The sequence below is a fragment of the Seriola dumerili genome, unplaced genomic scaffold (assembly GCF_002260705.1).
Source record: "Seriola dumerili isolate Sdu_G_001 unplaced genomic scaffold, Sdu_1.0 BDQW01000449.1, whole genome shotgun sequence".
NCBI lineage: Eukaryota > Metazoa > Chordata > Actinopteri > Carangiformes > Carangidae > Seriola > Seriola dumerili.
The window spans coordinates 1,359,051-1,373,020 of record NW_019174704.1 but is presented as its reverse complement, the minus strand read 5'-3'; the positions used below and the strand labels follow the sequence as shown (position 1 = coordinate 1,373,020).

The 13,970-nt window shown below is 43.0% G+C and overlaps 1 protein-coding gene across 1 annotated transcript in view; it reads right to left on the bottom strand.

The window, feature by feature from the left end:
- The window catches only part of pdlim4 (PDZ and LIM domain 4), a 44,629-nt gene that overhangs the window by 23,889 nt on the left and 6,770 nt on the right, over positions 1-13,970 (bottom strand). The window contains exons 2-3 of the mRNA XM_022762590.1: positions 10,696-10,847; positions 414-495 (exon numbers count right to left, since the gene is read on the bottom strand). Coding sequence (XP_022618311.1) covers positions 414-495; positions 10,696-10,847 — 234 coding nt within the window. The remainder of the gene's footprint in view (positions 1-413; positions 496-10,695; positions 10,848-13,970) is intronic.

Genomic DNA, 13,970 nt, shown 5'->3' with positions numbered 1-13,970 from the left:
TGCCACTGAGGGCAGAAAACAGGCTGAGGATTTCCATGTTGAGAAATCTGAAAACATTCTACAGCTCAAAATCAGTTCACTTCTGGATTCTGGGACAGTTTTGGATGAATTCAGAAACTGTGGTGCTATGTTTCGTTCTCAAATTCTACAATAAAAGCGGTTTGAATCTGCTACTGCTCTTCTTTTTTTTTTACAGCAGCTGAGGCTCACGGGGTTTTGTAGTATTTAGGGTTAGGGTTAGGTCTCTGCATTTTTTGTATTTTTCAACCCAAGCCTTAAGCAGTAAAACTTGATGTTGGCAGCATGAGGAAAGAGGCAGATTAGTCCTGACAGCATCCCAGTGGGCGTGAGCTTAAATTGAAATAAACACCTACGACTTGTGCTTAGCAAAATCCCAAATAAACAGTGGTTACCTGTGAGTCAGGCTCCATGTAAGGGCTTGTCTTGCCATCTTCACTAACAGTTGGCGACCACACTCTGTCTCCCGGTCCCGACCTGAAAGACAATACCCATGAGAGAGAAAGAGAGAAAGAGAGAGAGAGAGAGAGAGAGAGAGAGGATGAGTCTCGGATAAATCTTGTGCCACCTAACACCCAGGCATCGAAGCATGCAGTCATTTCTGCTGAGAAGCGTGAATTTTTCTTTCCACACAAGATTCCTGCGCATGAAGTGTAATTATTTCTGAGAGTGGATGTTGAAAAGAGTGAAAGATACTATTTACTGTAATCGTCTTATAATTACTGTGAGATGGGAAAAATGACAACTGCAGCGTCCCATGATATCCCATAACTGTTGTGTAATAGGAGCGGTGCAGGTCCTCTTTATGTGCCAGAATAATCACATATAGCTACAGTTAACAAATCATTTACTGTACTGGTAGCTTTGTGCGAGTGAGTGTATGAATGTATGTGAATGTGGATTTGTACATTTGGCAGGTTTTCACATTAGGAATGGGATAGGGCTACGTCCTGGCTTCCTCCCACTGGTACAAAGATAAAGTCATCATCACATCATAACTCCAGCGTATGAACTATCCAGAACGCACAGCAGTCTGGGCCACAGACTTTTCAAAAGTAGTGATAACTGAATTACTGGTATTTGGGATCCCCCCCCCCTCCTGCTGAGATTCCTAGTAATTGACTCCAGTTGCACATACTTAAAAAAAAGGACATGACTTACTGACTGGCAGCAATGATAAAATACATTATTTACAGCGCTGCTGAATGGGCCTACTGTGCGTGCATAAGCAGAGGTCCCACATAATTTATTTTGTTCTTTAAAAAGGCAGAGAATTAAATGCTTTGGTGAAACTAAGAGTGTGCAACTTGTTCCTCCTCACTGTGATTCATCACGAACAGTTCACATGCATTGCCGTTTCACTTTCAAGGTACATGTTGAAGTAGTTGCGGTTTGCGTGTCATATAAAAAAGATCTGAGGAGACTTCTTTGGTTCATCGAGTTTTTGTTGCCATGGCGCGGGCGGATAAGCGGGAAAGCATCCAACTGCCAAAAGGGTAACACCAGGACATTGCACAGAGTAACTACAGGACAGCGTGCGTCTTTGTATGTGTCTTTGTGTGTGTGTGTGTGTGTGTGTGTGTATGCGCGCTTCACTTCACTCATTCACACCTCCTACCACAGAGAGATAAAAAACTATTAACTGCATGTGTGTGCGTGTGTGTGCATGTGTCTGGTGTGTGCGCTTGCATGCGTTGATTTGTCCATCCCACAGGGCGGAGAACTGATGTCTACAGAGGTGAGGTCATCAGGCTGCAGCTGGCACGGCGTTGGCTGAGCTGAGGCAATGCTTCAGATATGAAGCGCGGAGGTGTTGCTATCAAGGATGTTCTTATGAGGCGCCGAGTGTCTGGCAAGACAAGCAACAGCTACTGCGTAGGATCCTCAGACAGAAAGCCTTCGTGTTTTCAGATTGTTTGGTTTCGATGGTTACCGCACAAACAGCCTATTGAAATGAGTCAAAGTTCAGTCTGAAGTGGCCTATTTGAACTGACATTTTTGGAAATGCAAGAGAGATACATGGAATTTACCGTCAATCCAATACAGTGGAGCTATGAACGCCGAGGCGTGGGTGGACACTGAGGGAGAGACCAATTTAAAATTAACAGTGTTTCACTCATGATATTGGAGGTCAGTCTTGAAAGTGACGTCAGCTACATACTTGAAATTTGAAAAAAATATTCCACTGGGAGAACGACACTGCTGGCTGTTTTTGGCTTCAACGCACAGCTACACGTAATCTGACATTTCAGATTTTGAGCAATGGACATAATCTAGTTTTATTTTTCTGCCAGAGAGGAAACTGTTCTGGACCATCTCAAACGTAACCCAACAGAAACGGCCACAGCAGACAGAAACAATCTGCTGCACACAAGTTTGATCACAGACAATGAACTGTATTGTTAGTTTCTCTTTGCCGGTATTGGTTCAGTGTGTGAGGGATAACCCTGGACTGTCCGATCCAAGCAATAAAAAGCAGCAAACCTGTATTAACCAGAATACCATGATCTGCACGGCTATAGGAATATTAAAATCGAGTTTCAGACTTGAGTGGCTGTATCTCATCTCACTAAAACCTCCTCTTACTGTTGCCAAAAGGTATTCTGAGAAAACTGATCGCCACAGCAGCATTGTGCACTCTGTTTCTTAACAGAGATTCACAATGATAAATTGGATAGGGGCGAATAGACCCAAACTCATTCCTTAAGTGCCGTCTTTGATTTCCACCCACCGGCTCCGCTTCTGCTCGTAACTAAATACATCAATGTCAAACAAGACTGAATACGGACAGGAAAAAAGAAAAGTAAAAAAAAAAAAAAAAAAGTTAAAAGACAGAGGGTGAAAAGACAACACATGGGGAGCTACTTTTCTAAAATCCACATGTTTTCATTATGGTGACCAATATATTAAGTTTTTGTTAAGATGACCACAAGTTGTTTGATAATCCTCATTCATAAAACACTTTAAAAAGCAAGACAATTACATAAATCACATAATATTGACAGGAAAGGCCATAAAACTATCATAAAAATTGTAAAATGAAAGAACAAGGAAAAATAAACCCATAAAATTCGGTCACAGAAGATTGAATATAAATGGGTTCATGACAAAAACATATAAAAGTAAAAAAAAAAGAAGGACAAAACATACATAAAGCAGCACAGAGAAAAGAAAGTCTCAGGTCATCACAACAACTTTTCCAGTCTTTCCTTTGGTTATACCCCCCCCACCCCCCCACCCCCACCAGGTTTAATTTCCTGATTGGGGAGATCTGGATTTTGGAGCAGCAGATGACTTTACTTTGGCTGCACAGGATCACCATGTTCGAGGAGGAGCATGAAAACCGAGTGCCCTCAAATTAAGATGCGGCTGATCACGGAACATTTCAGGGTTCACACAAAGAGTCCGGCCTCGCTTCATCAAAACCCATCTGAATGAGGATGGTTTTCAGCCCTATCGTACATCAGACACCACTGGAGATGCTCCTCCTGTTATTTGGTTCTGTGAAAGGAGCTTAAATACTTCCTCCTCTGTGAGTAAAGACAGACAATCATCCTTTAAAGAGCAGTTATTGGGTCTTGTCAGGAGACCTGATGGGTCACTTGGAAAAATATGCATCTGGGTGATGACAAGATCAATGCAAGGGGGGAAAAAAAAAAGGATAGAGGGATTGAGCACCCACCTCTCCTTCCCCTCCTCCCCTTTTTCTACAACACAGGCTCTTAAACTCCACTGATGCTGCGTTTATGACCACCACAAAAAAGAGACCTTGGGAGAGCGTGAGAGGGATGACGTGATGAAGGGATGAAGGAGGAGATGAAGGCAGCGGTGCTGGTGGTGGTGGGGCATGTGTGTGTCAGTCGGTTCCTTTTGGGAGGCTCCTTTTTTTTTTTTTGTTCTTTCTTTGTCCCAGTTGGAGTCCTGTGTTCCTTTGGTCCCATGCAGCCTCGTGCATAATTCCTCAGCTGTGAGTCACAGGTCGTGGAGTCAGAGCCAGACAGCAGGGGCGAATCCTGCACCGGAGCGTTCTGACTGCGTCTTTTCTCTGCCTGTTTTCCCTGATTCCTCCTGAATCCTCCGCCCTGTGTTTTGTTTTGATTTTATTCTCCAGATCATGATCGGATTTTATGTTTCTCCCCCATCAGGACTCAGACATGCAATCACATAAATGCATTACACATCACCTCAACCCCCTTATCCTGGCCTTTACCCTCAACTAAAATCAATCCAAACTGAGACCTTGATCCTAAATAGTAACAAGCAAAAATATTTCTCAAAACTCCTTGTCTTTGTAAGGACATTTCTCACTGACAGTGACATCACTGCATTATAATCTTGATTTCTACAGTGTGGCAGAATAGTCCCAACTCAAAGGTCCACTTACTAGCCTTTTAGGAGCTTTTAATCAGTCAGTGGATGGCTGGAGAAAGATCAAGCGGACGATTTCCATTCAAATCCACACAGCATCTTTGCACTGAGACAGAGCTTATGATCTCATATTTGTTGTTCTCAGGTAACCCACGGTTTACACTCATGTAACGAAATTGTAAAACACTCACGCCATTTTCAGTCACTGATGAAGACTGTGAGATGTGGCTGAAAGCTTTTTAAAAGTTAGTAACCCTTGGACCTATATGCTAGTGAAAATGACCATCACTGTTTTTCCATGTATTTTTCTGGTTAACTCGTGGTGAAGAAGAGGTATTGAACTACGAGATGAAACACTCACATTTGTAACTTTGCTTTGAAGACCCTGTACAAGTTCAGTTCAGCAAAAAAACATTGTTTTTAAGCTTTGGCGAGCGGTTAGACCGACAGTTTCAGTTTAATGTGCCTCGGTTTTGAGAATATCTATGTCTTAATCTTCTGTTGCCCCCCGCCCAATAAAATGGAGATGAATGGATTCCAGTGAAAACTCTTTATAGCGAGGTCTCCGGACTAACCAGCACAAATTAAATTCCATACAGCCCCATTAGAAGCATTGGATATATGAATGAACTGATCCTTTAAGCTCTAAACCATCTGCAGGCCAAACTTCATTCCAGCCTCGACCTAACTGTAAATTTTCCTTTCTACAGTAAGTGAAATTGAAAGAAGAACAGCGGGGTGTCCCTATTTCACAAGACTTTTTTTTTTTTTTTTTCAGAATTCAAGAACAAGAGTAACACACACACAGCTCAGGCATCATGACTCATTTCTCAGCACATTTAACATGCCACCCCAGCAGGAGTCTTTCCGAACAGCTTGACCGGCGGTGGAAACACACATCCCAACCGCCATCATCTGTTCCTCAGGCCTCTGCAAACCGCATGGCTTTCTCCAAGAAGCTCTGGCAGATGGGGGGAAACTGCAGGGAGGTGAGGTCAGGGTGGAAGACAAGAAGAGATGGCAAGAGAGAGAGAGAAATATGAAGAGGAGATATAAAAAGAAGAAACAGAGCGGGATGAGCAGAGTGGGATTTACGGTTTGGAGAGGGAGACGGCAGAGTGGCGCGTGGGGTTCGGGGGACGGGAGAGGAAGAGGCCAAAAAAGAAGAATGAGGAGGAGAGGAAAACGGTGGCGAGAGGGGAAGGTTTTCCCCTCACAGCTGGGTCCTGTATTCCCAGAGTCGGATATACAGGCCGAGCAAAGCAAACATGACACACAACATTATAGGCACCAAGCGCGTCTGTCCAGTTCCTCTGACATTACAGTGAACTTGACAAGAGGGGGTGGCAGCCATTTTTTGCTCTCCAGCCAATGCCAGGAACTAACAGAAACTAGCAGGGGTGTTTCACCTCACAGTGGAGCGCTGACAGGCCTGAATCAGCACATGGGAAGCCGTGATAAAGTGCGTTCCTTCCTAATTTTCTCTTTCATTCTTTCCTTTTCTTCTCACCAGTTCCTTCCTTTATTCTCTCATCTTTCCCCTCACTTAACCTCTGGCTGGACAAACATAAATCGACCCAAGAGCACAGAGATGTTCAATTATTGGTAATTTTCTGTGTCGATTTTCTTCTTTGGTGGTATGGATGACAAATTGCAGAGCGCAGAAACATACTGAACAGAGATGCTTCCAGAGAGAACTTGCTGGCAGAATTATACAGGAAAATATCATATCAAACTGTAAGAGTATGTAGTCTCTCCCTGGCCTCACTTCACCAGAATGTAATGCAGCTGTAAGACGTGTTTTGATTAAGTGTATTGGCATAAAACTCAGATCTGAATGGTTCAAACAAATGTTCCTGGGATTCACTATCACTACCGGCAGTAAAAGCAGACAAGACAAAGTACTTAATCGCAACAAAAACATATTCTGGAAAGTGCAAATATAGTGTTTGAAGGTTGTATTTTCTTTTAGCAGCAGTATATAAAAAAAATTTTTTTTTAAAATTCCACACAAACTGCAGCCCAATGTTCAGTTTTCATGAGCTTCCCGGGGCACCTAACCAGAAACCCTCCGATGCAGGGCGCTCTTAAAAATGCTCCATAATGCAAATTATGAAAAATGGGGCTTATGAAAGTAATAAACGCGGACACATTACGGAGAAACATTCTTGAGTTACACAAGACCTCAAGCCCCGATGCATCCAGCGTACTGTAATTTTGGTTCACAGCAGACGTGTAGACTCATATATTTGTCCATCGGCAGCAACACAAAATTACAGGTCTCCCGTTTCCCCATCTATGACTCTGTGACTGTTTGGACTATTTTATGGCGTAGGCTTTTAATGAGGGGCTGAGAACTGTTGTCCTCTGAAATATTATTTTTCTCATGAGTCAGCACGGGTTCTCGTCACTCCCAATTTTTTTGGACTCCAGAATCAATGGTTGCAATTGAAAAGTCCACAGTTATTCCTGTAGCCCACAGCTGAGGAGTGTTTTCAATGAATTGAAAATCACATATTTCACATTTCCTTTAGTAAATAACTATAGTTAGTAGCCTTTTACATATGAATATGACATCCCCATTGTCTGGATAATGAATAACATAGGGCTTGGACCTTATTCACTAACCAGAGAGCAAACTACCATTTTTTACACAGCTCATTGAATTCCTGGGAGAACTTTTTCAAGGTTTTAATAATACATTATATATATAATTATAATAATATATCATTATTATAGTGTTTATTTCTAATTATTTATGTTACCATTTAAACTTCTGTAGGTTTCTTGTTGGTTAATTTGCAGTGGCCAAAACTGTGACCTCTTTTTTCCCCCCATTATTGAATTAAGGCTTTTGTAGATGGCTGTGTTCTGTTTGTCTGCTCAGTCATAGTGACTGTTGCTGTTTATTAACACATAACTTCCTGTTCAGGATTTTTCCTGCGAAAACACTACTGCACACCAAGAGTTGTGAATGCAATGCTTTAATCACCTGGCTTCTGGTTGAAAAAGGATTGCGTTGGAAAAACATGGGTATGAGGCTTCACCCATACGCAGCTTTGATCTGACGTGAGGAATGTGTTAAAAAAAAAGAAAAAAAAAAGAAAAGAAAAGTCAGCGTCCCGTCATCTCCTTCGCCCAGCAGGAATACGTTAAGATTATTTCAAAACTCGTGGTGTCTTACGTGTCTCCTATTTGAGGGAGAGAAACTGGACTCTGAGCTCCACTGTGTTGTCGGTGTAATTGAATTTCCAGCAATGCACAAAGCAGAGAACGCTGGCTGTAAAAACGGCATTCTGGGCAGAGAAGGGTATTTCTCACTTGGTCTCTCTGATTCACCGCTCCTCTACTTGGCTTCAGTCTCCCTCCCTCTCTCTTTCTCTCTCTCTCTCTCTGTCGTAGTGTCTCTTTCTCCCTCTCCGCCGCTGCTCTTTTTTCCTCTCTTTCTCCTATTTCCCACCATCTTTCAGCCCCTCCCTTCTCTTTCAACACTTCCCCTTGTCTGCCGTCTCGTCTTTTTGTGACTGCGTAACCCAAAACTTTCGGATCCATTTTTAAAACGGTCTTATTCCTCCGCCTGAACCCCTCTTGCTCTGTCTTCCCTCTCATTCACCACCGGTTCATTTCAGCTCTGGGCGCTGGAGCCAGAGGTGCATGCCGACATATCTCTCAGACATGACTTACCCTCCTCCTGTCCCAACAGCAGGGCAGCTCACACTGTAATTATTCATCCAATATACTGAGGGAAGGTCACATACCAGCAGCCAGCCTCGCTCTGCCTGTGTTGATATATGACCCTGTGCACAACTGCTATCTTGTCAGTTTAAATGGGAAATTAAGGAGGATTGATGAACAGCATGACTTGGTCTGGCGGTTCACTTGTGGTTCTAATTCAGAGGAATGATCTTTAGCTATTTATGAGACCTGAATGGGTGTCAAATATCAATGTTCACATCACTGAGAAGTCAGTTGTAGCTTTTCTTTACATTTCATCCACCTGCATTTTAACCTGATCGCATTTCGCCTCTGATGAGATTGAGAAAAGGTCACTGGGTTTGAATAGATTTTCTCTATTGACAAAAAATATTTCTCAAACTCACAGAGTCACTATGTCACTCACCATAAACAAGATAATTTCTTTCAACCTCACCCATTACAAAGTCTTGCTGACAAGCGTATCTCAAACCCACATCAGTTCAGAATTATGGTCGAGATCCCAGTGTTTCCAAAACACTAAACACATCCTCATGAAACAACATGGAAAATGTGTGAAAAATGATGCACAAGAAACCTTTTAATTGACCATAAAAAAAATCTTAGGTTTTCATATGTCAATCAATATAAATGTGATGTGCAAGCAGATGTAGGGCAAAATGTCAGCCGCACAGCATATCCATAACCTTGTAAGTGCTCCTGCTTTTGTAAAACTACTTCTTACATTCTCGCTTGTGTTAAATAACTCAAATTTGAATTTGGGAACGTTCGGGTGCAGGTGGTTGAGTGTGGGAGTTTTTTCTTGTGCTGCTGCAGCTGTAGAGGAGCTCCCCTGGTCTTTGCGCTGAATACTACTTTATGTATCCTTAAATAAATTTACTATCCCTATGTGGACAAGCCACTGAATGCTCAGCCACTCAGCTTGATATATGAATGGATGGGTTCTACTACAAGCTGTGGCGGAGGGGGTGGGGGTGTGTGGGGGTGTGTGTGTGTGTGTGTATGTGTGTGTGTGGTGGTGGTGGGGGGGCTGCTGCATGCTACAGTGCAAAACTATAAAAACACAAATACAGTACAGAGGAAGAGAAAAAAAAAGGAAGAAGTTCTTCTTCTCTGTCTGAATTAGGGAGCGCCTGCATGTGTGAATCTCTGTTTGTCTGACGGGTCCGGTTACTCCGGGGGTTATTCTTATTTCCACTGCATCTGCAGGTCAACTTCATGCTCCAAACCATTACGGGAGAGAGAGAGAGGGAAAGAGAGAGAGAGAGAGACTGTGTTGTCTGTTGCCCTAAAAGGAGAGAGCTGCAGCACCAGTTGGCAGTTGTCACTTCACTGAAACCACAGTGTTCTTCATCTGAGAAGATGGGGTTCAGAAGTTGCCAGATTCGCTCTGCACTTTCCAGTGCTCTGGCAACCCAAAGTAACCATCTAATAGAAATGTGGGAAGCGACTGACATTTCAGTTCAGTTTCAGTTTTTCCTTGGTTACCCCCCCCCCCCCCCCCCCCCCCCCTTCTCTCTCTCCATGTTGTTAACTGTTTAGACAGATGATTTCCATTCTGCTACCCTGACAGAAACATGTTGCTTCTGTCTTCCACTTAAGGTCAAATCATCCATCCTCCCATACTCCCTCTGAAAAAGATGCACCAGTCTGAATAGTGGAAGATAATAAGATCATTTTCCACTTCATGAAGTGGCAAAATGGAACAATATCGACCTTTCAAGTCCATTTGAAAAGGTCACTGTCTGACTCACTGTATGTACAAGCCTCATGGACTTTGACGGCGCTCTATAGGAACAACGATCATTTAAGCTGCTGTAAAGCTGTCATCTGTCCCTGTGACTCGAATGCGCCAAGGCGAGCAGACGCACCAGAAATAGAAACAATATGTGTTCCTGGACGAGAGGCAGTAAATGACCTGAGTCGTAAAAAATCAGTCAGGTTTTTCAACTCAATTCACTTAATGAGCTTCAGAGCAAAAACCATAAGCAGCCGCTGCTGAGGGTCAAAGCAGTGACGACTGATTAGCGAGTGACTTATGTTCGAACATTTCCTTATATCCGACATCATAATTCCCATCAGTCATCCCGTATGGAAAAATCAAATCTTGCACGAGCCTCTAGCCTCAGGCAGGAATGAGGAGCGGGCTACTGACGTCTGGGAAGCTCGGTTTTTATTAACTCCACACCCGCAGACTTTTTTCATTTTCAGAGCTGTACTCTTTTAGACCCAACCACCTGACATCACTTGAGGCAGTTTATCAGACTTCACACAGCTCCGTACAACTGTTTTCACATGTGCAACGTGTACTCCCCCAGACCTGTACACAGACTTTGATGTGTGAAATCAGTTGGGGCTCCCCCTTTAAGGCAACTGGAACTACTTGGTTGAAAGTTAGGTTAAGAGCTTGATCATAATTTTAAGAAAACCAACACTGACTGTCCTGATCTCCTCCATTAGTGGGTTTGTGGTGTTGCAGCCACATCATGCACAGCCACAGCTCCCAAATCAGGAAAAATATAAACACACTCTTAGTCAGTTGACCAAATGGTCCTCTGTTGTTTTTCTGGTAAGAACAGTGTCATGTTTTCATACCTGCTGATGTTGAGTTTGAGCTGCTGAGTGCAGGTTTTGATCCTGTTCTGAGCCTCCATGTGCGTCATGTGCTCTGTGCTGTCGCCGTTGATGGCCAGGATGGTGTCGCCCGGACACAGGTCACCTTGGGCCGCCTTGCTGCCTGGTGTTACCTGGAGATAACATTCACACACACACACACACACGTACACACACACACACACACATACACCGATCCAAGCACACCCAAGAAAAGAAAAGAAAGAGCTGTTACAAGTGGTGTCAATGTGTCAGTGAGAGAGAAAGACAAAAAAGAACGAAAGAAAGAGAGTATTAGTGCGGGAGTGTCAACACGGAGGCCAAATTCAACAAAAGCAGCTCTCTTTTGATTTATGTAAGATTGCCTTGGGCAGCACTCTGGGTTTACATTTTCAAAAAGCCAGCAACAATGACACCGGGAAGTGAGAGGCCACTTAAGAGTGTTGAAGGTGGTGAAATATTTGGAAAGAACTGGAACATTTTTATACGTTTGGCCTTTTCGAATTCAGTGAAAAAAACAAAAAAAAACAAACTGCTCTGCAATTGCATCAGACTAAACCCCCGGTGAATGATCTCAAGTCCAGGAGTAAGTTCCATTAACAGAGTTTGCATATGAACCTTGAACCTTAATCTCTGTGTAATGTTAAGATTCATTTGGAAGCATCTGCTCCATATATCCTTTGAGCTTTGCCTGGTTCTGTGACGTGGCCCGTTTTGATCCTGCGAAGCGTAGGCGCACATCGCTTTAATTTCGAAGATTATCTCGCAGCCGCTGGACAGTGAGCAGGTTCCTCTCTGTGATCCTTCAGTCCACAAACATGCTGGTCTGTGGACATTCGAGCCCCACAGGGAGGCAGAGGGGGAGGGCGGGTGTCCCAGTGGGTATGTTTCACCTTCGCAGGACACACTAAGTAACATATGATAACAATTTTCCATTATTGCAACACTCGCGCGCGCGCGCACACACACACACACACACACACACACACACACACACACACACACACACACACACACACACACACACACACACACACACCCCACACACACACACACACACACACACACACACACACAAACGTCCCTGTTATTTCCAGGCCTGCGTCTGACTGGTTCGTATGGTTTTGGCAAAGAGAAATGAGCAGAAACTACCAATCAAATGCTCCCATCATCAAACCAAGACATCCACAGTAAAAACAGTCACTGTCATATGGCAGCAAGCTGCTGAGGAAAATACTCTCTTCACCAGCACTGAAACAAAAATGTAATGAAATGTGAACAATTGCCATCATGTCTCCGGTCATCTTTGTTGCGCTCCATGTGCTGTCAAGGTACGACATGTATGACTATTACTTTGACTGTATTTTTCCAACCATTAAATGTGAGGAGATTTGTTGCAGCTGGATTCAATTGTGATTGTCACACAGTTTTTAGAAGGAATTGAAATCATTAATCTGTGACAGATTCTCTGTGGCAGCTTGAAGAAGCGTAACGGGGATTGAACCAATATTCATTTATACACATTTTAATTTTGTACAAACAGAGGAAGAACTTTATTAGCAACTATGGCTAAAGACTATTTTCATTATGTCATTATTATTTTCTTGATTAACTAATTAGCCAAAAAAAAAAAAAAAACATCCATTACAATTCGCAAGAGTCACTTGTTTTTTTTTAACCAATTGATGATTAAACAAACAGATCATTGTTATTGACTAATTGGTTGATCTATTAGCGAACAGCTACAGCGAACATGTCACCATGTAAAAGTTGAAGCAGTGAGGAATTCACACTCCAACACTTTGTCATGTCTGAGAGCTTAAAGACTAAAAATTACTAGACTATCTGTAAATCTGTAAAAACACAGGGAACAGAAGATTTCGGATCACTTTCCTGTTAATGAAGCCCTTGTATGTCAAGTGTTGGTGATTAATCTTTGTCCCGTCACCCAAGTTTTTAAGTGGGTACCTCTCTTTGAGCTCATTCATCTCCACACCAGAGCGCCCACCGCCTGACCCCACGACGTCTCGTAATGCCTATTACCCTGACAGCTGCACATTAAGATGTATTGTGTTTGGAACGGCGAAAACCTCGCGTCAAAATAACACTTACCTCACTAACACATATTAATAATCTAATCCAAGACAAATTAAGACTACGATTGGCTGAAAAAGTTGATGCACCGTGGAATAATGAACACGAGAAAGAGAGAGAGAGAGAGAGAGAGAGAGAGAGAGAGAGAGAGAGAGAGAAAGGAGAAAGAGAGGAGCTGCCAGTGCAAGAGCAACAGACTCGCTAACTGGGGGAAGAGCGGTTTAAGAGCAAAGGCACACAAGTTCATGCTCCATGAAGCACTAATAGCTAAGTCGTGTGGTTCAGATGTGGAATTTGTAATTTACAGCTTCTGACTGCCCCAGTGTCCCTGACTCAGTTCCGGTAAGCTCAGGGGTCAGCAGCATTGTGGGAAATGTGTGTAAATTTTTGTGTGTGTCAGGGAAAGAGAAAGCCATGTGAACACATTTCTGTCATCAGCTGTTTCTGCAGAAATTTGACACAAATTACACTTACATAATCTAAGGGGTGAAGGGGGAAAGATTGAAACGTTTAAAAGGGGAAAGAGCAAGAATCTGTTGATAGACACTTACTGGAGGTTGTAGTTTACCCACATCATTTAGCACAACCTCCCTGGTGAGAATGCATTTTAAATGTTTGTGTGTCTATGTGTGTGAGTGTGTGTGTGTGTGTGTGTGTGTGTGTGTGTGTGTGTGTGTGTGCTGTTGTGGTTGTACGTCTTGGATTATTGCCTGGGCTGTGTCACAGTGGAGTGCACCCCAGTGCACACACAGAGTGAGTAACATCACTTCAGGGTCAGGCCCTTGAATAGCAGTGCATGAATCACACACACACACACATACATACACACACACACAGCGGTATGCCAAGTGACACAATGGCATGACTGAGGTCGTCACCAGAGGACAAACATTCCCAAAACGTAAGGAGGGTGTAGAGTGAAGTGGTTCAGACATATCATCACGATCTGCTGTATCTACACTGCGGATGTAGTGATGTAATGACTTCAAACTATAGAGCTTTAAAGATGAATGTCATTTTCTAATTACTATGCCTCGAGCCCCATACCAGCATTTTGTTTTTTTTTTTTGTTTTTTAACCGTAACTTTTCTTACTATAACTTTTCTGTTTTTGTCTTCTTGCTCACATGAAACCACTCTTAACAAAAGCTAAGAGATCAACTT